The 27,382-nt window shown below is 39.8% G+C and overlaps 1 protein-coding gene across 1 annotated transcript in view; it reads right to left on the reverse strand.

Moving 5' to 3' along the window:
• Window positions 1-26,243, reverse strand: part of PPP1R3A (protein phosphatase 1 regulatory subunit 3A) — a 334,887-nt gene extending 308,644 nt beyond the window's left edge. The window contains exon 1 of the mRNA XM_086919349.1: window positions 25,419-26,243. Coding sequence (XP_086775475.1) covers window positions 25,419-26,203 — 785 coding nt within the window. The 5' untranslated portion in view covers window positions 26,204-26,243. The remainder of the gene's footprint in view (window positions 1-25,418) is intronic.
• Between the last annotated feature and the right edge of the window lie 1,139 nt (window positions 26,244-27,382).

Raw genomic sequence — 27,382 nt, forward strand, 5'->3', positions numbered from 1 at the left:
GTTCCGTTTCCCAGGATATGTATTCCTTGATGTCCTTGAACGGTGTTCAAGTGTCACATCATTTATTCTAGCTCAAGTGTACAACACATGTGCAGCAATCAGGAGGGAACAGACTTTGGTTCACGTAAGAGGCCCATTTATACGTACTATTGAAAGAATCAAAAAGACAAATTTTAAAATCAAATAAATGGTTTCACTCTACACCATCAATCTCTGGTCTAACCCCATTTCCTTATTAATGCTTTCCCTGCAGTAGCATTAGTAAAATAACATGGTCTAGTTTTCAGCAAAGCAGATGCCAAGCATGTGACTTTCAAAGCAGCCATTGTGTCAGCATTTGTGCAAGCGCAAGAAATTCCTATCAAGTGACAGCTTGTCAAACTACGTAGATGCAGTAGACGCATGCGTACTACGTTTTTTCAGTTAGCAAACATTTTAGAACTTCACTCAAGTTATTTATTAGTATAACACATAGGCAAGCTTCTCCTTCTGTTATATATCATGTTGTGCATATTAATTCACACAATACAAGGTTAATAAGAGGTTAGAAGTTACAAGAGAGGATTGCATCTGAGCAAGTCTCTTTTCTATGAGTCCTTGCTCTATCACTCACACTAGACACCCAAGCATTCCACTCATGTCCATCACACCAGTATTCCATACAGAACACTCACATTGGCTGAGCAGCTGGGAACCGGGTGACAGGGAACATTATAATCACAACGGGAAGATAGTACACATTGCCTGTGGATTTCCTGACCATATCAGCATACTTAATGCTAGGTTTAAAATTCTATGATACTTACATATCCTTGTGGTGTTGGGAGCGATTTAATCAGTTGGAGAAATGCTTCAGTGTGCAGATATTTTGTCTGTAAATGCACTCGAAGGATAAGATTTTGTCTTCTAATGAAAGTACTTATGTTTTGAGGTTCTAATCCTATTGCCATTGAAAACGAGGCAAGCTGCCGAATAGTGGAGCTTTCTTGAAATGCAAGGGCAAGTTTTTGAACTAGAGTCGGTTTATCACGGAGATAACTGAGTAGCCAGTGTTGTCGAGAGCTGGGTGACACTCGAGAGAAGGTTCCCTTGAGAGAACAGTTTTGGAAAGGATTGTTGAAAGTCAACGTACACAAGATGAGCACCTCTTGCTTGGTATTCCATCTTCCAAAAGAAATCAACAATTTTCACAATGGGACAATTCATTTGTCAGAGATGAAGTGAAATATGAATACAAATCTGTGATTAAAGAACCTGCGACATTAACTGGATTCATGGAACCCAATTCTCCAGTAAATTCATAGTAATTGAAGCTGCATCGGAGCCGAAAGGAGGTCGGAGGTCGGTGGTCGGTGGTCGGTGGCGGTGTGTGAGGCGAACCCTTAGGACTGGGGGAGTCCTGCTCGCCCGCCCGTCGGCCAGCCGCAGTGCCAGCTAAGGTGCCAGGTGCAAGGTGCCAGCCAGACGCCGGCGAGTTGAGCATGAGAGCGCCATCTGCCCATGGGAAGTAGAGAGCACAGAGGTGTTGGCGGAGCACCTAAACAGAGATGAGCAACGAGTGATGGGCTGTAACGGCCGTTAACATAGGATAAATACCGTCGTACCGCAGAGCTAACAGCGGTGATACAGCCCCTTGTTAGAACTGCAGGCAGTGGAGCGGCAGTGGAGCGGAGCGCAGAGTGCACGTCTCCCCCCAGGCAACCAGGAACGTCCCGCCAAGCTTCTCTTTCAGCTGCAGTCGGCGGAGAAAACATCCAAAACGAAAGACCAGAGAGTAAAGCCCCCTACTGGTGGACGGTGTCACGGCCAGTGCCACGAGGGGTTATTTTGTATCTTTTTGGCATCCTTTGGCGTCTTTGGGGGTCTCCAGCAGAGGGAGAGGAAGGCGAAATCCAGTATAGGCCTCGCAAAGACCCCATTGAGACGTTACTGTTGGCAGGAGCTGCAGAGGCAGAGACAGGAGCAGGCAGGAGCCATAGAAGCCACAGAAGCCTCCTTTTAGCAAACTGGATCTAACAGCTGCACATATCAGCTGCCCATCACTTCACATCACAGGTGACCGGGTGATCAGGTGAGAGGGCAAGGGGGGCTGGGCAGCACAGCGCTAAGAAAGCCACTGAACCCCTTAAGGATTTTAAGGAACAGACAGCTGCAGTAGGAGCAGACAGTTGTCTAGAGAATAAAGGGCTCAGAATATATACAGAGCATATACAAACATAAACATTCAAAACCCTTCTTTTAAATTAGGCTGAGCTGCAGTTTTGGAAGATTCGCTTCAGCGGTGTTGAGCCTTGTATACACACTGACTCAAGAAAAAGCAAATATCACTATAGTATTAACATCGCAACCCTACTGCCAGATCTAACTCTCGCCCCCGTACCCTTCCCGACGGCAGCTGCCCTAAATCTGGGGTAGACGGGCTTGGGAGGGCAAGGGTGAGCTGAAGGAGAGGACCAATGACAGAAGATTGAAGGCTGTACAAAGGCTGAAGAGCGATTATCTGAACTCTACCACTTTTTACCTCACTTTTGGCCACCATCAATCATTTTCTTAAATTTGGGAGTGCAGCCCTAAGTGATCAAAGCAATCAGGGATGCGAGGCAAAGGAAAAAAACGATTCTGGAGCTACATGGGACATATTTTACCAAACTTCTACTCTAATACTAGAATCACTGACATATCAGTCAAACAAAATGGATACTCAAATTGATATACTCGGAGTAATGGCTAATGCAGTTTCCGGAATAGACAGAAAGTTGTTGGCGCTGAACTGCTTAATAACTAAAGCCCAAGAACACGCAGCAATTAACTATTTTGAGTGTCCCTGTGAACCAATTATAAATAAACTTTCAACCATACCCGATGTAGTAAACATTATATTGGAAGACGTAAAAGATCTAATTCTCACTAAAAATATAGGCAAAGAAGCCGGAGCAGGTCAAACCACACAGCCTTCTGAAGATCATAACATCACTCAAACAAAAAAAAGTAGTTTTGAAGGGATAAATAAACCAAAACATCAAGGAAAAACAATCGTGCAGAATGTGGAAACTGAATCACCACCCTCAGGCACGCAAAAACTTTATGGACAAACAATTGCAGAAAAGGAAAAATTAAATTGCCAAGGATATAAACTCTCAAAGAGCCAAAGGAAAAAAATCCGTAAGGCTAGAAATAAGTTAAGAACTCAAAACACAGTAAATGTATACCCTCCATTAGAAGAATCTCAGTATTCCGATCCGAAAGACTTAATTGAAGAAGAACCAGCTCTGACAAAAAGTGAGATGGAGGAGATCCAGCTTAATACCGAGGGCAAGAGCGTAAAAGGTGAAAACAATTATGATATCTTTAATAATCAGACAGATAAACAGACTGGAAACAAGCCAAATACCCACACAGAAACCAAACAGAATGATAATGTGACCAAAATAATCGGTGGAAATTTACCCCTTGGGAAAAAAATGCAGGCACACGATAACTAGAATGCAGTTCAGGACCCTATAGTAATAAATACTCAAAAGGGAAAGGGATGTATAGCCTGGAATTATCCATGCAATATACAAAGTGACTCTAGTGATACTCAAATTTCGCTATCTGAAGTAGAGCCTAACACTGCATTAAGCGGAGGAAACAACCGCTCAGGTCTAAGGATACGGAGAACAATTTGTCAAGAAAAAATCAACTCACTGAATGATCTTACAAACTCCCACCAAAGGGAAGAGCACCGACCTGGTATTGGAAATCAGCCAGAAGACACTGCAACTGGTGCAGAAACAACAAGCAAAAAGAGGTACATTGGAGATTATCACAGTAACAATGAGGAATTAACAGTTACAAAGACCGGAATAGAAAAACAAATTATCTGTAAAACTATGCAAAAAAGAAAGGGAAAATAAGATGGTATCAATGAATTCAAAGAAATTGGCACAAATAATATTGACACCAGTATACAACTCAAGAGGTTCTAGTGACATTCTTAATAGAGGGAATATTTTACATCTATTCAAATCGATTTCCGAGCTAGAAAAAATAACATCAAAAGACATTGAGTCGGTGGGATTTGCACATAATATGGACGGCTCTCAGCCACATACAGTCCTAACGGTCAACACCCCTCATCTAGCGGAGCATATTATAAAACAGCAAGATATTTTCGATGGTTGGGGGATCAAAATTGCTCATCCACCTCCCAAACCTTACCCGAATCCGTTCAAAAAAAATCTCTCAAAAAACGCCCTTAAGGAAGTAACGGACATCCCAGTATATTCAATATTAAAAAACCCACAGGGTAGATCACATCAGATTAATAAGGAGAGCCCGGAAGAAATAAAACTGGTAGAACCTCGGCAAATAAATGAAAGTTGGATACAGAATGCTCTGCACGATCTCTGACCGGGAAATAACCATAACAAATTGAAGGAACGAAGAGATCATCGGCAGCTGGTAACCATATGTTCATGGAACATCAATGGTTTGGGAAAAAAAATCCAAAACGCTGGAATAGAATCCCTGTCAAATATTTATCAAATCATATGTTTACAAGAGACATGGAATACGGAAGCTTTCTTCTTACAAGGTTATAAATGGTTCTATGTGCCAGCCATCAAATATACCAAGTTTGGACGCCCATGTGGGGGTCTGGCAATATTTATTGGAATAGACCTGAAAATCAACCACGAACAACTTGACACCAACAACGCGAACATACAAGCTGTCAAGATAACTATGGGGCATGATGAGCAAAAAAACTGGATTAACTTACTAATACTTAATATTTATATTCCACCAAACAAGACATCACGCAAGAACATAAGTTTTGATCTAGTAACATTCCTACCGGAACAACTAATGATTGATCTGACTGTCAGTATTCTAGCCACAGGGGATTTTAATATAAACTTGCTGATTAACATGACACGGAATGATTTGGTTGACTCTCAAAACTATGAATGGTCCATCCCGGAACAATCAATGGATGAAAGTCCAATTCGTAAGGAAAATTTAATTGCGAAAAAACTACTGATGGATCTGGAGGCAATAGGTTTACGTGCTCTAAACGGAAGGTTCCCAACGGATCAACCTCCCGGCTGGTCATTTCACAACCGCAAATCTAAATCAAGAATTGATTTCACATTAATGTCATTAGACATGTTTGATAAAATTGGTTCCTATCGACTCAATAAGCGAATCAACAGTGATCACTGCCAGAAAATAGTGGAATTGTGTTTTGATTTCTCTAGACACCAAAGTTATTTAACCACACGAGGACAGATTACGTCAATTAATCATAAGAAACTCATCTGGAAACCGGATAAAAAATATGTTGTGGAAAAAAGGGCCCAAAAATTGGCAGTTGAATGTTTTGAAAAGCATGCAACACAGTCAGCAATACTATGTTGGGAACAATTCACCGAAAAGGCAGTAGAGTTGGATAACGAAAACACAACTAATAAGAAATCGAAATTTAGGGATTAAAAAATAATAAAAAGTGATAACAAAATCAATCTTCCATACCCAATTAAAAAAGTGAGGCGGACCCGTAACAAATTGAGGAAACAACTAACTAAGATGCCGGATAATGAAGATGTCAGGATACAACTCAGAAATACGAATAGTAATTTGAGGAAATTAATATGGTCTGAAAAAAACAAAACCCAACAAGAGCTTTGGACAAAAATCTTTTACGCTAGTAACCAACCAAATTCCAGAGAATTTTGGAAAATTATTAATGAAATAAACAGACCAAACAAGTATGTAATAGCCTCGCCAATATCAGAAGAGGACTGGGTAAGGTTTCTTAAAAAAACCCTATTCATCGAAATTGAATCATTTACCAACGGTGGGGGCCACAAAGAGCCCACTGAAAGACCAATTGAAACGGATCAGGTGATAAATTTCACAATCACTGAGGTAGCAAACTTAATAAAGAGACAAAAGGATGGAGTTCCGGGCCCCAACGGTATCCCTTTTGCCCTCTATAAAGAGGACCCCCTACTATGGGCCACCTATCTGACAAAGGATTTCAATGAAATTATCCACACAGGGCAAATACCACAATCCTGGAGAGGGTCAATTATATCGCCCGTGTTCAAAAAGGGTAATTGGCAACTACCGGAGAATTACCGCCTGATCACCCTGCAAGATACGGACGCCAAGTTATTCGCAGGACTCTTATTATCAATCTTGACAGATTGGGTCAAGGAAAAGTCAATACTTCCTCCAAACCAAGCCGGCTTCGTTAAGGGCTTAGGCACCACAACCAATTTGTTAATTTTATCAGTTTTAATGGATAAGACACTCTTATCTAAACAGTCACTTTACTTTTGTTTTGTCGATTTCAGATCGGCCTTTGACTTAGTAAATAGATCCCTCCTATGGAAAAAACCCGAGGGCTACGGAATCCCAGGCTCACTACTGACTCTTATTAAGCTATTATACTCTGAAAACTGGGTCAAGGTGAGGATAGGTGATGGCCGAGTTCTGACCAACAAAATACTGGTGACTCGTGGCCTTAAGCAGGGATGCGTGCTTGCACCTTTGCTCTTCAACTTATTTGTGGCCGATCTTACTAACTCATTAAATAAGGTAAACTCACATCCACCTAGGGTAGCTGGAAAACAAATGTCTAACTTGCTATACGCAGATGACGTGGTGTTGCTGAGCCACACAAAAGTGGGACTGCAAAGACTGATCGATCGTACAGTTAAATATGCAAAGGATAACCAAATGACAATAAACAAAAATAATGGTTGTTACAGGAAGAAAAAGACAAAAGATGAAATGGTTGCTGGGACAAACACAACTAGAGCAAGTGGAGAGTTATCGATATCTCGGTGTCCTTTTCAATGAGACCGGAAGTTTTGTACCACAAAGGGAAGATATTGTAAGGAAGGCGAACAGCTTGATTGGGGCATTTAGAACCCTTCAAAAGAATCTATCTGCACTGTCATACGGGCCACTGTTAAAAATCATAGCTGCCAAACTATTACCATCCTTAACATATGGTGCTGAAGTGCTAAACGGGAAGGATGCCGTACTTATCAACAATGCTGTCCCAAAAACCTATAAAATATTATTCACCCTGCCATGTAATGCCTCACAAGCGCAAATAAGGATGGAATTCGGTATGAACAATCAGCTATATGCCCGGCAAGGCCAAATATTAAAAGTTTGGAATAGAGTAAAGAATAATCAGGATAATCAATTGTCTTTAGCTTTGTGGAGAGAGGTTAAAGACAACCAGAAACTGCAAGCGTGGAAATACCTAAACAATGCAAAAGAAGAATTTGGAATATCAGCAATCTGGAAAAACACAATAACGCAGGAAAGCTTTAAAAAAACAATCAATAAGCTGGTTACTCACCTATCACTGCTAAAAGACAAAGCTCTATTAGTAAAACGTAAGCACTCATGGCCTATCATAAACGGCTACAAAAAAAAACAAGTCCAACCATACCTTCATACTGCATGGTCAGTCCAAAGTAAGCGAACATTTATAGGAGCACGCTTTGGTCTATGGCCAGGTTTGTGTCATCTTCCACCCTGGAAGTCAAACGAGGGACATACGTTATGTAGACTGTGCAAGGGGGTAAAAGAAGACATTGTGCACTTGGTATGTCTATGCCCTGCCATAGACTCAGAAAGGAGGCTAATCCTCAGGAGGTTGTTTAATGCACGAGAAATAAGAACCTGTAGACAAGCAATAATGGCGTGCTTAAACCCGAATGACCTACCAATGAATGTTGCTTTTGTAAAATGTTTAAATGTGATTGCCAAACGAAAATTTTATCTAGTTATATTTTTCTCTTTTTTTTTTCTCTTTTTAATGACATTTACTATTTGCACGATGTTTTAAATGTGCATTGATGCTGATATTTTCTCTAAGGTCACATTTTTGTAAGATTTTAATTAATCAAACAAATAAACTTAAACTATTGCCATTGATAATTGAACATAGAGACAAGAGCTGATGACTTGCCATTTGTAACTACAATCAATAAGAGGTCTATACACAGAAACACATATTCAGAACAAATCTTGTACAAGGACTCCCATGTAGTCAGATTGTGAGACTGAAAAAGATCAATAGAAGATGAGGACATGTTTGAAATTTAACATTAAAAAAATCCTGATGTCTTTCCACCAAAACTTTACCTAAAGACTTTATCAATCAGTATCATGTATATCAAAATATTCAATAGTATGTAGATAAATAAAAAACATGCTGAAGAAACACTTGCAGCGGATTAAAATGCATCACATTTAAATTATCTTGAAAAGGAACTTGTTTGTCTGAATATGAGGAAAGAACAGTACCAATATGGGTGATCATTAGGATGGCGTAACCCCGAGGTAGAGGGACCGTCCACATGAGCAGCGGCGGTCCCTCCATGCAAATTAGGATGTGACCGCCATCCTGGCGGTCACATCCCGTACCTTTAACCTTGTGGCGGGTGCTGCTTGAAGCAGCACCCGCCGCAAGGTTAAAAATCCATGTATTGCATTTACATGCACTAAGCGGTAGGCACCGCGCGGTGCCTGCCGTTTTGTGCATGTAAATGCTGGGGGGTACCAAAGATACCCCCCATGTGCACCCCCCCACCCCCGACACCCTGGAGACCCACAACGGGCCCCCAAACACCACATGCTTTTCCACAGCAGAAAACCCGCTGTGGAAAAGCATGTTTCCGCATGCATCCTAATATGGCTGGCGGTGTCTGATAGACACCGCCACCATATTAGAGCTTTTCTGCCGCGGGACCATGGCGGAAAAGCTGCAGACGGTCTTCCCGACCGCCCTACCGTCCTAATTTGGTGGGGGGTCTTTTAAATCACCGCAGCGGTGAATCCCCATCCTCCGGGCTGGCGGTGGCTTCCGCCGGTCCGGAGGATGCGGATTCACTGCAATCCTAATCGGCCCCTAAGTTAGTCACAGAAGCAATACTCTGAAAATATTTATAATGCTCAGAAGTGGGTACTTTCCACTGTCTGAATTGATGAAAAAAAGTCCCAGTAAACAAAAGACAACAAAATATTTCACCTTTATACTGGTGACGCTATTAGTGTAAAAGGCCTCCTTTTCATCATGTTTACATTAAGATGCCTGTATGTGCCTTACAATATTTGCCAGAAACAAGATAAGCGGAACCAAACCGGAATGAGTTTAAGTTAAATACTACAATTTCATTTCATGTAGAAAAACTTTCAAGTAGTTGTGTCTTAGGTGGTAATAGAGAGTTAATATGAAAACAGAGAGAAATGTTTTGGATAAACCAACCTGAATGAGACAGAGTACTTGGGCTTGGTTTATGATTCCTGGTTGCAAATGAAAAATTCACAAACTAAATACCAAATGGACTGCAAATAAGTAAACAATTTGTGATGCGACCTTTGTACCTAAAGTTTGCATTATAAACATCCATTTAGATAGTTTCACAAAATGACAAACCTAATTAATATTAATTAGTCAGGGTGTAATTTGCAATGCTCCTAATATTAATCAGAAATGCAGGGATTGGAACATTCAAAAATTGGAAGTCCACGGTTCCTTCATTTGCATTCCAAAATTGGAAGTATATATTTAAATAATCCCATGTCCATTAAGGGACCGGGTATTTCAAACTAGGTTTTGACATCTTGATGATGTCATAAATTCTCAATTATATGATTTCGATTTCGAATAATCTTAGAAAGAAGGAAGGCAAACAAATGTCAGCTATTAGCATTACTCATTGCAAAAAGCATACTATAATCATGGTTATAAAAATGATAGTAGTGAAAGATGAGAAACTGTTCAAACAAATGTGCTAATCATTCATTCTTTATAATATTTTGTAGTTAGTGTATCCAATAGAATAAAGAGACATTTACTGCAGTACATGACTGACGAGAAAAATCTTCAGAGGCTAAGAATACCTCATTGGTGTGACATATGTGTAAGGAAATGCTTCTTTTTCCATTCTCACCCCCATTTCTTTCGACTAATGCGCCAATTGTCTTTGATTGTGTGCACAAATGTACGACTTGCACACCATCACGGTCAGACTCAAATCTTACACTTGTACTAGTGTAGCTTGACCAGTTGGTGCTTTATGCTTGCTTTATGGCTTAAGTTTTCTTTTAAAGTTTAGAAATTCCTAACTCAGTTTCCCTTTATTGGATGTTTTATGTTTTGGTGTAATTTTGTTCATTCAAATATTCTTTATTTTTTATAAATTGGAGTGGGGTTTTAAAGTGTTGTGTTTTTACTTGTTAACTATTTTGGTATTTCTAAATGCTCTACACATTTTCTTCAGTTAGACCTGTCTGCTCTGTGCCACAGTTGCCAGGGATTGAGCTCAGGTTGACATTTCTGAAACTTTTACCCAACCTAACAAGAATAGTGACAATATTACTTGTGGTGGACTACCATCCATTCCAACTAATAATCCACTTTGTCACAATATGTTAAACAGGCTTAGCCTGCTGGGAAATCTGGAGACATATCAGAACAATTAGGATATTTCAAAGCAAAGAGCAACTGTGTGTCACATAATTTACCTTTTTGACCTTACATTGACAGAGGCTATAGAACAGGTTATTCAGAGCAATCTAATTATCAAGGGACACCTTTTCTCTTCTTATAAAAGATAAGAATGCCACCACAGTATTCAAGTTCTTGCCTGTGATGCTTTCACCAAATGCAGAATTTAAGCTATAAACTCTGTATGATCGGGGCATAGAAAGTGAGTACATTAGGATGGAACACACTTGTAATAAGGCAGAAGGGACAGCTATTAGTTTTGTGATGGAGAATACACCAAACTCTAAATAATGCCCTTCATGTTTTTTATCATTGAGGGAGAACAACTATTAGGAATAGATGGTTTAGCTACGTCTTACATGTCTTATTGCAAGTGTATGAGGATATTATGCAATTTGTAGGAAAATGCCTTTTTTTCTAGGCACAATTCAATATTCAATATATATCTCATATACAACTGCCAAATTCTTTAAAGTCCCAGATGATCACCTACCCTTGTAAATACAATTTAGATCATGCAGACTTTCAAATATGGGTAGATAACTAATCTGTAATTGTCTGTTAACTGAAGGAATTTGCATAGGTAGGTAACAACAGGAATATCTGGATCATTAAATGCTATTGCCTGCTTTAAAATACTGCTTCTGCTCTTTAGGTAGGAAAGAGACATTAATTTTTCGTTCAACACCATGGATGTGTGGGAACAGATAAGAAGGAAATACCATGGTGCTGAGCCTTCTATCTATATGTAGCAATAAATGCTCAGCCCCAACAGATCCGTTTGTAAAGATTAAAATGTGTTGACAATGCGTTGAGAGCAGCACAAAATAAATAATCGTTACTAGATTCATTGTAGCTAGTTATTCAAATAATCTTTATAATGATGGCTATATTTATCTGAACCAACTGTTTTTTAGTTTTTTGTAGTATTACCGGTTGATGTGTGTTTTACCATTATTTATATTTTTATGAATTAGTGGTTTTATACTATTTATTGGCGCATTTGCACTAATCTATTAATTCCTGGGACTTACATGATACCACAGTACGTCTATAGACTTGTTTTAGTGTGACTCCCTAATGGAATCCATTTGAAGATTCGTTGCCATCTTCGGTTTTGATACATTTTTGGGAATTTGCATTGACCTCTTTCATTTCATGTTGCATTGTTAATTTCTGCATTCAATTCATTAACCATGAAGATATGCTCAGAACATTTGATTGTGTACTACAACATTGTGATTTTGATCAAATTAGGACGTAGCGAATTATTCTTATCCCCTTTTTCCCTGCCCAACATCTGTAATGGTTTCTATAGGTTCCAAACTGAACTTTTTTGATTAGCAAACTTTTCAAAATGTTTTTTGTTATTTATTTGCACTATTAGCACCTGCACTTTTTTAGGTGGTCACCTTATAGGTAGGGCATTTAGTATATGTTGTTTTTATCACAGTATTAGAGGTGGTCCATTCATATACGATTACACATTTAATTGCATTATGAATGCACTGAACCCGTTACATATTGTATTAGTTAGATGAAAAGTGATTATCTATTATGCATTCAATTTCACTTCAGTAGACACAGTTTTTGTCATATTTTATTGCGATAGAAAGTACTCAAATGGGTTATCGCCTAAATATTTGTACAGTTAAACAAAGTTTTACAATTTGCGTGTCACTGAGGAAATCGGTATCCTTTTCAAATTGTCAATTGTTTTACTGTGATGTAACTCAGAAAAACGCCAGCACCTTTGGTTGAATGAATTTGGTAATACAGAAAGTCTTTTTACCATGTTCTTTACCTGCCAGGCGACATCCTTACACAAGATTAGTTTACTGGTGTTTTAAATAAAGTTGGGTTTCTAAGTACTGACGTTAAGTGAGCAAGGCAACTGTGTTCGCCGAAACGCGTCTTCAGCACATGCAGTTCACTTGAAAAAAGAAAAATATATATCATCCAATCCTTAGTCTCTTGGTACGAAAAAAGGCGCTGATACCGTGGGTTTCTTGACAAAGAGAAGTTATTTTATTTTTGCAACAACATGGCTCGACGCATTTCACCGGGGAACCCACCTTGTTCACAACAACTCCACTCTAGGTGCTACGTACATATATACAAGGTTTTGGAGCTTGTTAGTTACGTGCATTGGTTGCTATGGTGAGCCTCCTCCTTCATGGAAAAGGTACGTTAAATTCATTGTTACATCATTTTCTAACATTTAGTCTTTCTTTCAAATTATGTACATTTAAAAGAACTCTTTATGTGACAAATACGTGCGTGGTTCATTACACAATTTGAAAACATTATGTGAAAGATCTTATGTAAACACATACTTTTCAGATGACGCTATTGTTAATGTGTTTTCTACAATCTGCCTGTTCTCTTCTGGGGAGGCAATGAGTGGTAAACCATAATTGCAACTCATAAAATATGTACAACAAACGAAATTGTGAAAAATGTGAGAAAAAAAGCAGTACTGAATTACATTTTAAGCTTTACATGGCAAAGATGGATCATTTTCCGTAGACCATTTTAACTTCATTTCACATCGGGTGTGTTGCCCCAGTGGGCTTTGAACCGACTATGGACTACTATCATCCTATATTTTCTATCAAGTGATACATTGTCCCATCTATTAGCTCTCTATGCCTGATGTTGTATCTCCCAGTACTGTAGCTAATATATTTTGTATATGTGAATTCATAATAGTGTGAATTAACCTATAAGCTCCAAATGGCGATGTTCTGAAATGTGAAAAATTAAGATAAAATCACGTTATTAGTGCTATAATTCTTATTTGAGCACCTTTGTTACGAAGTTTCCAGAGGAGTGGGATGGACAGCATCGAAAGGAGCGAAAAATTGCTAATATTGCAAATACAGGACCTTGTCTTGTGTTGTGTTACAAGTGTACACTCAAGGCTTCATCTGAATGTAAGCCATTAGGGGTCTTGGTGTCGACCATGATGATATATCTCGACTCCAACCTTCTGAGTGCTACGAGTCTGTTGCCCCCTCTTATGTTTTTGTTAACACTGTTGATGACATAATATTGCAGGTCTTCTATTCTTCCTCCATGATAAGCATTAATGTGGCGTGCCACTGGGTAGCTTTGATCATCATTGGCAATTGCTCTCAAGTGCTGCAAAATCCTTACATGCACTGGATGCAATGTGCTGTCAACATAACGCTTTTTACATGTACATTGTAAAACATAGATGGCATGATCTGTTTTACAATTGAAATTCTCTCTTATTTCTAATGGTGTTTTCCTAAGTGGAAGCTGCACTTTGCTGGTGTTTATGCCATATTTGCAAGCTTTGCATTTAGTGCACTTAAAGAATCCCTTTTTACTTCGTAGCCAGTTGGTATTGCTAACCTGGCTTGGAATGTTAGATACCAATTCCTGCTTCATCGACTTGGCCCTTCTGTATGTTATCTGCGGCAATTTGGCCCATGATGTTCCTATTGTGGGGTCACTACGTACTACGGGCGAGCGCCTGTACAAAATTCTACGTACTTGTGTATGATAGGCATTGACCCTGTAATGATTTGTGGTGTCTCGATTTCTTTGATAGAAGTTGTTGGTGTAGTGTCTTTGAATAGAAGACTATTTCTACTCTTGCTCATGCTCTTAATCTCTGCAATTTCAAGAGTCTTCTCAGGGTAACCTCTAGCGTTCAATCTTTTGAATAGCTGTTGTTTAGATGTCTCAAAACTACCTTGTGTACTACAATTGTGCTTCATTCTGAGGCACTCGGCATAGGGGATGCTGGAAATCAGGCTTGGAGGGTGAAAACTCCCAGCATGCAGAATAGTATTGCCGGAAGTGGGTTTTCGATGTGTCCTCGTTTGGATCTTATCATTGGAAACAAATAGTTCCAAGTCTAAGGACACAATCGAGGTTTTGCTGGTAGTACATGTGAACTTCAAGTTCAAAGTATTTTCATTTAGTTTTTCAGCAAATCCCACTGCACTCGCCTCACTACCCTTCCATAGTAAAAAAATGTTGTCTATGTAACGACTGTATTGCACCACATTTGTTGACATCTGTGTGCTAAAATCTGCCATGAGTACTTGCTCCTCCCACCAGCCCATATGCAAATTAGCATAACTTGGGGCGAAGCAAGTACCCATGGCAGTCCCCTGTATTTGCCTGTAGAGAAGTTTGTTGAACATGAACGTGTTATTTTCGAGGCACCACTCCATCATTTGTAGTAACATGGCAGTCGGCTGATGTAGTTCGATATCCCTGGTACCTAAATAGTATTTGGTGGCATGTAAACCATCACTGTGTGAATGCTGGTGTACAAACTTTGCACATCCAATGTTACAAAGACAAAATCTGATTGCCAGTTGACATCATACATTTTTGCTAAAAAGTCCCCACTGTCCTTGATATAAGAAGGCAATTTCTGTACGTAGGGTTGCAAAAAATCAATGAACTTGCTAGTATTCTCAAAAAGCCCCAAAATTGCCGATATTATGGGCCTTCCTGGGGGACAATGTTCATTTTTGTGGATTTTGCGGATGAAATAGAGATGTGGTGTCACTGGGTAATTGTTTTAAAAAAAATCAAATTCATGTTTGGCGATCAGCCCCGCAGTCCTCCAAGTGTATAAGCTCTGATGGTATCTCTCTTGTATATTTGCTACATTAGTTGCACTGATTCTGACATAACAGTCCCTGTCAGATAGCTGCATTAGAGCTTCCTTGTTATACATCTCCTGCGGCCACAGTACCACATTCCCTCCCTTGTCTGACATTCGTATCATGATGTCCTTTCTCTTCTTGATTTTTTCCATTACTTTGTCATATTCGACTCTCTCATTGTTTCTTGTTTTCAAAAAATGATTGCTACTCTCCAGGGACAATTGTTTCAGATCTTTTATCTCTTTGTCCGAAAAAATGTCTAGATTGTCTTTTGGCATTAATGGACAAAAAGTAGATCTTGGTCTGAATGAGGTTTTTGAGGGTTCGTGGATGTTAATACCAGCATGTTGTGCTGCCATATCTGCGTTCCAATTGTGTCCCTCAATTACTCCATCCTCATCCAGTTCCGCCATCTCTTGGATAAAGTCCATATCAGCCACTGTCCTACTGCCTCAGACATTATCAGGGGTTTGATCTTTATCCCGATTCATATTTTTCTCTTGGGAGATTATAAAATGCTTGCGCAATTTCAACTTCCTGATAAACTGGTGTAGGTCTATACGAGTTTGTGTATAGTCAAAGTTTGTTCTTTTACAAAATGATAGGCCTAATGTGATTGTTTCTTCTTCTTTTGATGTAAGAGGCATATCTGAGAGATTAATTATTGTGTTGTTACGTTCTACGTTATCATTCATCGTCTCCTGTTCGCTCTGTAAGTTTTTTTTTTTTGTTTGCCCCATCTTCTGTTCTTGAGCCTTCTGCACCTTGGTTTTTGTTTTTCTTGTTGTATTCCTGGCGCGGTTGCCATGACCTGAGTCTTCCCGTAAAAAAACATATATATATATATATATATATATATATATATATATATATATATATATATATATATATATATATATATATATATATATATATATATATATCCAAACTTCCCTGAGTAGAAGAAGTCGAGCACACGCGGGTCACACTTTAAAATGCTCCTTTATTCGGACATACTGTATGACGCGTTTCATCCTTAGTGGACTTTCTCAAATGCAGTCAGAACCAAATTTAAAAAACCGTCCACACTTTTAAATGGAATGCCCCACTATGATTGGATGGAGCATACCTGCAGGCATAGTAGAAAGCCCGGACTGGAACTCACAGTCCACGCGGAGCAGGCATCAGACATCATTGCTGGCCCCAGTGGGCAGTGTCTGCTCCTTACAGCATACCTGCTGAGATTTTGGTGTGCATGGCGGGCAGTGTATATACACTATTGTCTTGTCCATGTAAACTGAATTTGGGGGGCTAAGGAGAGAATGAGAATAGGTGCATTCATGCTTAACTAATTGAATTTGCATGTTCTTGTCTTTTCTGACCTCCCTCCCACCTGCTCCTTTTCCTTTACATCCTTCACCTGGCTATTCAAACACCCAGTATCCTTCAGGTGATTTTGAGGGGATTCGTTTTACCTTGCAGTGGGCCCTTTTGAGCATCACAACACTCCTGAGGATACAATGTAATGACAATTTGCTTGGAGTGACAATAGGGGATGTTGTCCTCATTTCCATAGCCCTACCTCAAGGTGGGCACGGGAGGCTCTGACCAGAGGGAGAAGGGTTATTCCATGTTGGGTTAAGGGAAAGTAGCGTAATGTGAGATCGTTTACAGTAAAACCCACAGCAAGTGCTGCAAAGTTGGGTATGGCCACCCCTGGAAAAATGTACCTCTTTGGTTAGGGAGTAGCCAGGAGTTTCCCAATCCTACAGGTTGGCAATGGGTATAAATTGGCAACCCTATTACCCTCCTCAGAACACTCCTGAACCTATGAAGAACCAGAAGAAGGAATGTCCTACTGCCTGAAGAACCTCAAGGAAGATTGGACCTGCTTGCCTTGAACCCAGGACCCCAGAAGCAACTCCAAATGTCATTTGACTGGCCTCCTGTGTGAGCTCCTGGAAAACAACCAGTTTCAAGAGGTATTTTCTGCAACTGCCCAGCTGACCAGTTCTAACTGGACCTGCCCTGGACCCTGCTGCTGGCCTCTGCCGGAGTGAGTCTTAACCCTGAATTGCTGTGTCAAATATCCTGGACCCTTGGCTGAACTCAAAGTGTAAGCCTCTTAAAGTTTCATTAAACTTGGGACGTTTGCCAACATTTGCTGAGATATGATGGGAGCTAGGGACCAACCTCTCAAGATGACCTGATGAAGGTGCACTGCTGCTGGGCCACAGATTCAGGTTGCTCCTACTATTGTCTTCTCCACGGCAGCAAATCTGATCCGGTGGAACTTCATGGAGAAAGTGTCTGGCCTTGTGCAGTCCAACAGCTTGCAACCTTGCCCCGCTGGAAGAAACCTAGCTCCAAAAAGTGATTACGTCCAAATGTAGAAATCTTCACCAGGTGAATGCATGAAAAGTATCTGGATGGCAAGGAATCTTCTTTGGTTGCTAAATTCAATTTTCTCCCACTTACAGCTTTCCTGCCAAAAGTCAATGGTTCACCAAGATCTCCCCCAGTTGCTAGCCAGGAAGTTGAGCCTGTTTGAGCTACAGCCTGCTTCCTTGCTCTTCTAAGGATTCTTGGTTTCCATTCCAGAGACATAGCTACATGTAAAACCTTGCACTGGGACGAACCTCATCCCTGTATTTGATCCTTGCTCCATTGCAGTCAGTCTTTACTTTTGACTTCGTCAAAAGTGGAGAGCAACCAGATGACCATGGTTGAGAAGTAAAGCTTTTTAAGGCTCTTTTGAACCTTACATTTAAAAATTCATAACTCCGAATCTACTTATTGTTTTTTCTCATTTTGGTGTTATTTTATTTCTTAACATTCACCTTTTGTTCTAAATTCATTTGGGATTTTTCTAGAGTTAGGTTTTCACTTTCTTACTGTTTGAGTACTGGACTAGTACTTTATCCCCTTCGACGCTTATGACAGAACGGTTCCGTCATCAGCGTCGGTTGGGCTGCGCTGATGACGGAACCGTTCCATCACGACCACGCCCGTTTTTCGAACCTTCAGCACAGCGCGGAAATTCGCGCCGCGCTGAAGGTGTTATGCATTGCCTCTAAGTTAAGACTGGCTGCTTCTGTGCCAACCTATCAGAGGGTTAAGCACTGGTATTCTTAGTGACTTTTTGGTGTTCACCCTAACAAATATTGTGATTAATATTTGAGGTGGGTTCTCACCCCCTCAACTAATATTCCAAATTCTTGCAAACAACTTCTGCACCGGACAATATTAAGCAGAACAGCCACATGGAAAAGTAAGCCCCAATGCCACAGGCATTACTGAAGATCAATGACAACTAGTGATAACGTTCAATGGCACCAGACAATGAAAATCGCTTGCCCCACACAGTAATGATCCTAAGTGGCCTCAGACAAAAAAATGATCAATTTATTGAGTCTCGAATGAGCATCAGTTGTTCCAGGCATAATTTGTCACCTTGGCCAAAGTTGTGGACTGTATGGGGACATGGAAAATTAGGGGCTTAGACAACCCCTTTTGAAACATGGGTAGAGCTGGGGACAAGGACTGTATGTGATTAGTCTATCACAGTGTCAATCCTCATTGACACTGTGATAGCTGTCATATCCAGATTAACCAACCATTAGGCAAGCCATGGGAATTGAATTGTTAGGTAGAAAGGCACCTCTACCCAAACTCTATGAAATCATGCCCAAGGCATGTTTAGTTTTGCATAATGTAGCATATTTGTGGCTTTTGCGTGCTTTCCATTTGCTTATTAATTGAGAATTACCCAAGCATCAGGAGCGTTGTTCTTTAAATTAGAATTTTGCCCTTACACATATATGGTAGATTGTGTGCATTCATTTATTGTGCTTTTTATTAAGGATCAACAGGTCATTTGTTTGATTTGCCCCCCATATGACCAACAAATGTATTATATTTCTGACTAAATGCAAGTAAACAAAATTGTTGCCACTGAAAGGTTTTCAAAGCTTTTCCAGCCAATCAAGTTGAGTTGCCCCATCCAATCAAAAGGCTTCTTAGTTTCTTTTTGAATTTCTTGATGTTCTCAACAGATTATCTAAATTCACCTTGTGTATTGGACAGCTACATTTTTAATTTGCTGTTAAAATTGCTCAACCAACATTCCTTATACCTAGAAAAGGGACCCAATCAGGTTGAGCTGTATGGTGCCTTCCAAAGGTGACAGATGTTCATTAAATCATTGTAAGTGTTCCATTGAATGTACACTGACTAAGGTGTGGGCAATTTATTAACAATGCAGAGAAAAAAGATTTTCAGAGAATGTTTCGCCCCTAAGGAAAAAAATGCTGCCTTTTTTCCTTTAGTTGTTTGAAACCCTAAGAAAAAGTTTGTCGAGCATTCTTTTTTACCCATACCCTACTGGTGAACTGTAAGAAGTCAAGAAGGTGATTATAAATGGCAAAAACAGAAGTTCCATTACGCTGCACAAAGAATCATACAACTTATATAAGAACATCCCTTTCACTCTAAAAAAACTTCATGCACCCCTCTTAAAATCTACATCATCTTGAAAGCTTGCTGCATCACTTACAAAGCGGCTTCAATGCGCACCCTCAACTACACAACTGAATACTTAACATATGTAGGACCTAGCTGTAAGAAATTGGGCTACTGGTTGGGGAGTGAAACCCTTCTCAAGCAGCAACTACAATTCTTCCTAGGGTGAAGTCACAAACAAAACGTAAATTAACCTGTGCTCAACCCTCAAGTAGCTTGGCACAGAACAGTCCATCTTAACTCGGAGGCAAAGTGTAAAGTATTTGTGCAACACTTCAAACAGTAACATTGTGAAAACATGCCACAAAGGACCAGAACAGATAGATAGATAGTTGTTTTCACATTATAAGCAGATGCACCATAGATCGGCTTGTAGACAACAACTTGAATACAATTGTTTCTTTGAAATTTGGGTCTTTACCCTTGAAAACCTCATACACCCTCTTTATATAATTTGATGAAGCTAAATAATATTTTGTTTGCATTTATAGTGTTCCCCCAAAGAAGGGTTTCCCGAAACGCATTGGGAACAGCGACATTAAACATACATTGTGAAAGGAATAATTGAACTGCATAATAAATGCTGCATTGATTTAATACTGTTTGTTTACACAATATCACTTTTTCAAGATATGTTTATCCACTGTTTGGTTGCTCTACCACTTGAATAACTTTGGTAGCAAAGCATTATTGATTTTGGTGTGACAAAGAATATTGCGAGAGGCACTAGACAGGGGTGTCCCTGCTCGCCCCTCCTCTTCGCTCTCTACATTAATCCCCTAATTCTTACATTTTTGGAAAGTGACGATATTAAGCCAATCCTCTTTAACCAATATGAAACAAATGTCTTAGCCTACGCTGATGACATCGCGGTGTTAACATCCCACCCGACCGAGTCGATGCACGAAATTGAGCGACTATCCTTACAATTTGGTGCTTACTCAGGTTACTCTCTCAATAGAGCTAAAACCATAATTGTATGCACTGATAACACTCTTTGTTTAGACCAAAGAAGAGCCAATACTGCTACTTATCTTGGAGTGATTATTTCTACTAATACCAAGACCCCAGTTAAAAATAATTTTGATCCACTCATAGACAAGATTAAGACAGATTTGGATAGAGTAAATGGTTTGCACTTATCCATTATTGGCAGGGTGAACTTTCTGAAAATGAACATATTGCCCAGATGTTTATATCTTTTTCGAACAATTCCCCTATTAGTTGATCCTAAAATACTTATGCTGATTAATAACCTCATGTCTAAATTTTGTTTGGCAAAACAGGAAAATCAGACGATCACTCTCCTATTTATCCCTGCCCTTAAACAGGGGCAGGCTTTCAGCACCAAATATTACGCTGTATCATTGGGCAACTTTCTTAAAACATCTGAAACCAATGGTTTTAGAGCCATCTCTTGTTACTAGAAAAGATTCCATCCCAATCCCTTCAATATATGAGCTTGTAATAGGCCAAGAAGCCATCGGCCTATTACTAAGAAAGACTGAAGCTAGCCACTTTAAGAAATACAAGGGTGAAATTATAAAGAGTGCTTGGATAATCTGGAATAAGGTACTAAAACATATGAAGATGGGTAAAATCACCCGGTATACACCCTTGTTTCAATCTACCATTACATCCGGTCTCGACTTCGACTATACGGCAAAGAAATGGCAAAGGATGGGCATTAAAACAGTTAAGGATATATGGGTATTGGCTCACACACTGTTTTTCATGATGTAAAAACAAAATTTGGTCTTTCCGAAGAGGATTTTCTTAAATGTGCTCAACTGCATGCCAAACTCAAAGCAAAAAGGGATTCTATCAGCCTCTCAAAAATTGACTTAATTGAATCATTCACCACTACAAAAATTAGGATAGGAACATTCTATGATATACTTTTAACCAACATAAACGATGATATTGAGCAAACAGAAACTAAATGGGCGGTGAAACTCAACTACCCTGACGTTGATATAGATAGAATCCTCGACATGAGTAACAATTTGTTTATGGCCAGCAACTTAAAGGCTCAATTGTTTAAAACAATATTCGATCTTTACTTTACCCCGGCCAAACTCTTGGCTTGGGCTAAAAGAGAGACCCATCGATGCCCACGCTGCTTACAGGGCCCAGCGACTTTAATCCATATGTTTAGCAACTGTTCGGAACTTCTTGATATAAAAAGTATGATTGCCTCATTTTGGGAGAAGATCTTCTTTCACAAACTTCCAGAGTCTGATACCCTATTTGTTCTAGGCTATGATGACTCTTTGAAATGATCTAATCTGAACAAAGATTAATTTTTATTGGTACAGCTGTATTGAGATTAATTTTGTCTGCCCGTTGGAAGGAAGCTTCATCCCCTAGCTTTCAAATGTGGCTAGCTCGCTTTCTTGCGGTTTACAGTTATGAATCGGCAATATTTGCCACTAGAGATATTAAAGCAAAGCTGCGTGGCGAAAAGCTATGGCGTCCAGTTTCCACCTGGAAAGCAGGTTTAACTCCCACCGGAATTGGCTGAGACTAATGATACTTTTGATGTAATCTATTGTTGTTATCTTTCTATATATTGTATAATGTATTTATAAGGTATATAGCCCCTTTTGGTGTTAATTGACTTTATTGTCTTTCTTTATATTTCCTGGTATCATTATTTGTTAACATTCTTACATTATTGTTTCCAAGAGCTTTTGCATCATATCATTTGTCCTCCATTGTATATATATTATTCAATTATTCAAATTTGCTTGGATTGTCTTATGATGATACTGGTTCTTTAATAAAAAAAAATTAAAAAAGTAATAAAAAAGGGAACAGCGACATTGAACATACATTGTGAAAGGAATAATTAAACTGCATAATAAATGCTGCATTGATTTAATACTGTTTGTTTACACAATATCACTTTTTCAAGATATGTTTATCCACTGTTTGGTTGCTCTACCACTTGAATAACTTTGGTAGCAAAAAATTATTGATTTTGGTGTGACAAAGAATATAACCACACCTTACTATGTTTATAATAAATAAAGTGTATTTGTACTGAAGAGCACCAAAAGGGGTTGAGGAGCGCAACTTGTCATATGCGACAGGATCTGTTCACATACAGATTTGATTTCATTACCTGACAGGAGCTGGTCAGGATTACAGGGTAGTACACACTGATTACATTTATTAAATTGGTTTATTATATTTAAGTTTGTTATGGAGAATAGGTGTGCAGGTTATAACTATTTCATTTAAACTTTCTAAAAGTGCCTTTGTCAGAATTGCAATTTAAAAATCAGACTTCACCATAAGTTGGTATTTTAAATTGTGATTCCAGAGACACCAACCATGAAATAATGATGTCTTCCAGTTTAGAAATCACACTTATAAAATGTAATAAGGCAACTCCAATGTTATCCAATGGGACAGTTAGGCCTAGTGGTAGTGAAAAATTAATTTAAGAGTTTTTCACTACCAGGAAATGTAAAACTTAAAAGTACATGTCCAACTTTTTACATACATTGTACCCTGCCCTCTGGGCTGTCCAGGGCCTGCTCTAGGGGGGCCTTATATGTTTTAAAAGAAAGGCTTGGGCCTGGAAAAAGGTTTAGTTTTCCCATTCCAAATGTCAGTTTAAAACTGTGCTCTCTGGCTCTGCAAGGCAGACTTGAGACATGTTTACCAGGCTACTTAAGTGGGTGGCACCACCAGTGCTGCAGTCCCACCAGGCGCATTTAATTTACAAGCCCTGGGCACACATAATGGCCCTTTACTAGGGACGTATAAGTACATTATATTTTCCAATTGGGAATACGCCAAAGATACCATGCTTAGAGAAGAGAGCATCAAGGCCAGCAAAAACGAGGTCAGAAAAAATAGATGAGGAGGAAGGCAAAACGTTGGTTGGAAGACCACCCTAAGATTGAGAGGTCTAACACCAGCTTATCCAAAAAGCCAGATTATCACTACGCTGGCACTAATGAAAAGCAAAAAACAACCGGGATGCAAGCTTTGTCCATCTTTACACAAGGACAGTCCTCAAGAAGAGTAATTTCAAATCAAGAATCTACATGATTACAATTAATGCAGAAATACATAAATATAGCGAACAGTATTATAGCCACAAACCACTATGTATGGCTATTGTTAGTTCTGACCTTAAAGTAGCACTCATGCTGTGTACTTTGCCTGTATTAATGATGACTAGCACCGTTAGAGGGAAGCTATAAGGGGTATTTGATAACCACAAGTGATAGCCAAACTAATGTTGAATTGACCTTGTGCATTGCACTGCACTAGTATTGTCTTCATGTCACTCCCAGTGCATGGTTTTAACTTATCTAGGAAATGTGTGCAAGTTGACAGTAGTCTGAAAATTGTTGACATAAAGTTGTGAAGTGGAAGTGGTAATAATCTTACAGATGGTATGAGGCATCACACAAAAACGACAGAGTGAAGGACAGTCTCAATTTTTTTAGCAAACACAACATACACATTACCTATCATTAACTGAAGATGGATTAAGAAAATATGAACATTATTATAAAGGCGAATTAAGGTGGTAAAAAGGGAGATACTGTGTAACTTACGTATATAAAAAGTCTATATCTACCTAGAGTACCCCTTTCTGTAGTTGGAAGCGTATACACCATTCCATATTATTATGAAGGGATAGTGTAAGAAATCTCGTCTCAATCCAAAGTATTAACTAGAGCTCTTTTCATAACAGCTTGAGAGATGGCTATATAAGTCATTTCCTAGTTTCTAGCTGATATAAAACTTCTCTGTCTATTGCTAATAGAGTGGTCTTACATGTGATAATATACATTGACTATGAGACTCAATGTCTTTTCTCCTGCAGTTTGGCGTCATGAGCTGGGCTTCCCGCCACCATCCTTACTAGGATGTCAGCTCTTTCTCCAGCATGCTCATCCACTTACCTATTATGTATGTATGCAACATAGTCAGTAACATTCCAACCTATGTGTAAAAGCAACTCTTGCTTTGTTGCCCCTACATAAAGTGAATATATTTCAAAGACAATGTGCAGTGGTCCAGATGTTAACAATCAAAATTGACGGTAGCTAGAATCAAACTGTAGTCGACAGATATAATTCTGTCAAACTCCCCTTTGCTAACCACCGTTCTTATCTGCACTGTTTTTTTAATGCAGCAGTGGTGAAAGAAAACCGGTAACAGCAGTGGATATCTTTGTGGCCTTTAGACCGGAAGTGGTTGCAGTCTGTGTGTCATGCCAAATATGGATGTTGATCATTCACCTTTATGCTAATTGTCCCCACACTCCCAAATAGCTCCCAGGACGTATGAGGGGATGTGGAAGACAACAAGTAGAAGGCTTCCTCACTCAATCAAAATAATCCTTTGTTGATATCAGTCTGAATTGGTTAATCCTGGCAAAGATTGGCGGACACTCAATGGTGGATTCATGAACAACACCCCGGCCTCATCGCTGAGCCCTATCAAGCCAACAAGTAAGACACATTCCAAGGCTGCTTTCGTCGCAGTGCACCTGCCCCCAAGAAGCCACTAGTCAGGTCCCAACATGATGTGGTCAGCTCACTGCTGCAATATCTCAGAAAACAAATAAGACAAGTTCAGAAGAACACACAATTTCAAATTGAACATGCCTTCGAGTCTTGCAGCATAGTCAAACAGCATGTATGGCATAAACTAAGTAACACATAAAAATAACATATTTTCTATAAAATACCATCAATAATCCTCATTACCTTTGACTTGTCTTTAGGCAACTTTTCTTGAATTTATCTGCAACATCCTCAGGTTCTTTATCCGCCCCCGCGGCTGCCTCTTTCTTGTGGCATAACAGCTGGTAATTGTTACCATGGTTGTTTGCCCAGAATGTACCAGCTGAAGTCTCATAACGTATACAAAACTCGAGTTTGGCCCCATCTTTGAGATAAGGAGGCACCAGTGACATCCTAAAGGAAAACTGGTCAGTTTCGCCATCACACGAATTGGGGACATACTCCGCCAAAATGTCATAATAACTCAACCAGTCATCCAGAGTCATTCGAACAAATACTCGTTTTTCGAAAGAAACATTCAGCACCCGTATAATGCAACTTAGAGACGCTGACCCCGGAAGGAATTCGACTGCCTCTAGCAATACTTTCTGCTGGTGAATTTTCTGCAGCACTTCCTCCCTGGAAGGGACCTCAAACCGAGACAACAAATAGAACTCATCGACCACTGTATGCTCGTCTTCGAAGGTATCATTTTGGGATGTAGTCGGTATTTCCCATGTGTCAAACTCCTTAACTGACACAAGGTTGAGTCCAAAAGCATCAGCGAATGAAACTTTCCGTGCAACACTGGAGGGCGCCTCGCACTCTGCATCGTCGGAAGAAACCGAACTGCGCCTTCTCGGAAGTGGTGAAAAGCGTGGCTTGAACGTAACCTTCACCTCTTCGTCATCCTCATAGGCTTCGTTTAATGTGGGAACTTCCAACAAGTTATCCCCTGCGAGAGGGCTAGTTTCTTCCGACGGCTCCATCCCGGTACAAACTGAAAGAGAACTCTGCAGCCAGTGGGAGCTGACATTTGAGAGTCTGTGACTTGAAACAAGGATTAATGTTTCAGTTGACATTGCAGAAGGGAGTCACGTCTATAAATAGGAGCCGAAGCGTGTGAACTATGTTGGTCCGGTCTCAGAGGCTTTGCATCGGATAGCATTAGTGTTGTTCAGTAAAGGCCACGTTCCAAATTCTGACGGTGCTTTTTTCATTCTATCACTCAGCTACTAAAAAACTTGCAATTGAGTAAAAAAAAAAGGACTTTGCAAATCAGAATGGAAACTAATATGTAACGGTTTTGCACACAACACTGCGGTGCTGCACTGTCTCCAGCAGACACAAAAGCATTATTGTATCCTGTACAGGAACACCAGTTCTTGTGTTTAGACAGTCTCACGTATCATCTGAACTTACATTGAAACCTCCACGTCTTAAAAGCTTTTTTGAAATAGTTGTCTTTAGTGCAGTAGTGTCGCTACTTGAAGAGAGGAAAATGAAGCCTTCAGACAAAGAGCGCTTACGTTTTCAGCCCTAACACTTCGACCCCTGAAAGTTCAGCCTTCAATGCCCAGGAGATCGACTAATACTGGCTTGCTTTTACTTCAACCTATGCATAGTACAGATGGGCTCGCTTGGAGGAAGTGTAAAATGTTGACCTTTAGCCCCAGTACGGAACATGGCTTCAGAAATACGCGAGAGAGAATGCAGCAGTTGAGTCAGGGGGTTTAAAAAAAACATAAAGGTCTCTGGTGTCCCGTGCTCACTCTTGAGTCTCAAGGTCTGCAGAAGGTCATTGGACGGGCTTCCTTTGCTAATAGGTAGAGTCGTACAATGCCTTGAGATCAATGCTCAGAGCCTCTCCACCTCCACGCCATGATAGATATGAGAGTGTAGGCCACAATGCCCAATGCTAAAACATCTGCCCAGTGATATTAAACGCAGAGACAGTAATGTAAAACTAGGCCTGGGTGGAATTATAAAATCCTCTCCTGGAGTTGGAGGAACTTGGTAACTCCACGTTGTGCGTGTAACACAGACTTTCTGCCAATTCGTGCACCGTGGAATTTTTCTGCCGTTCGAGACTCGGCATGCTTATGGGAACAATGCGAGGCCCTATAATGTGTGCTTGCAAGCGCGAGCAAGATTTGATATTTGCTAGC

Source organism: Lissotriton vulgaris, chromosome 1_1 (assembly GCF_964263255.1).
Source record: "Lissotriton vulgaris chromosome 1_1, aLisVul1.2, whole genome shotgun sequence".
Taxonomy (NCBI): Eukaryota; Metazoa; Chordata; class Amphibia; order Caudata; family Salamandridae; genus Lissotriton; species Lissotriton vulgaris.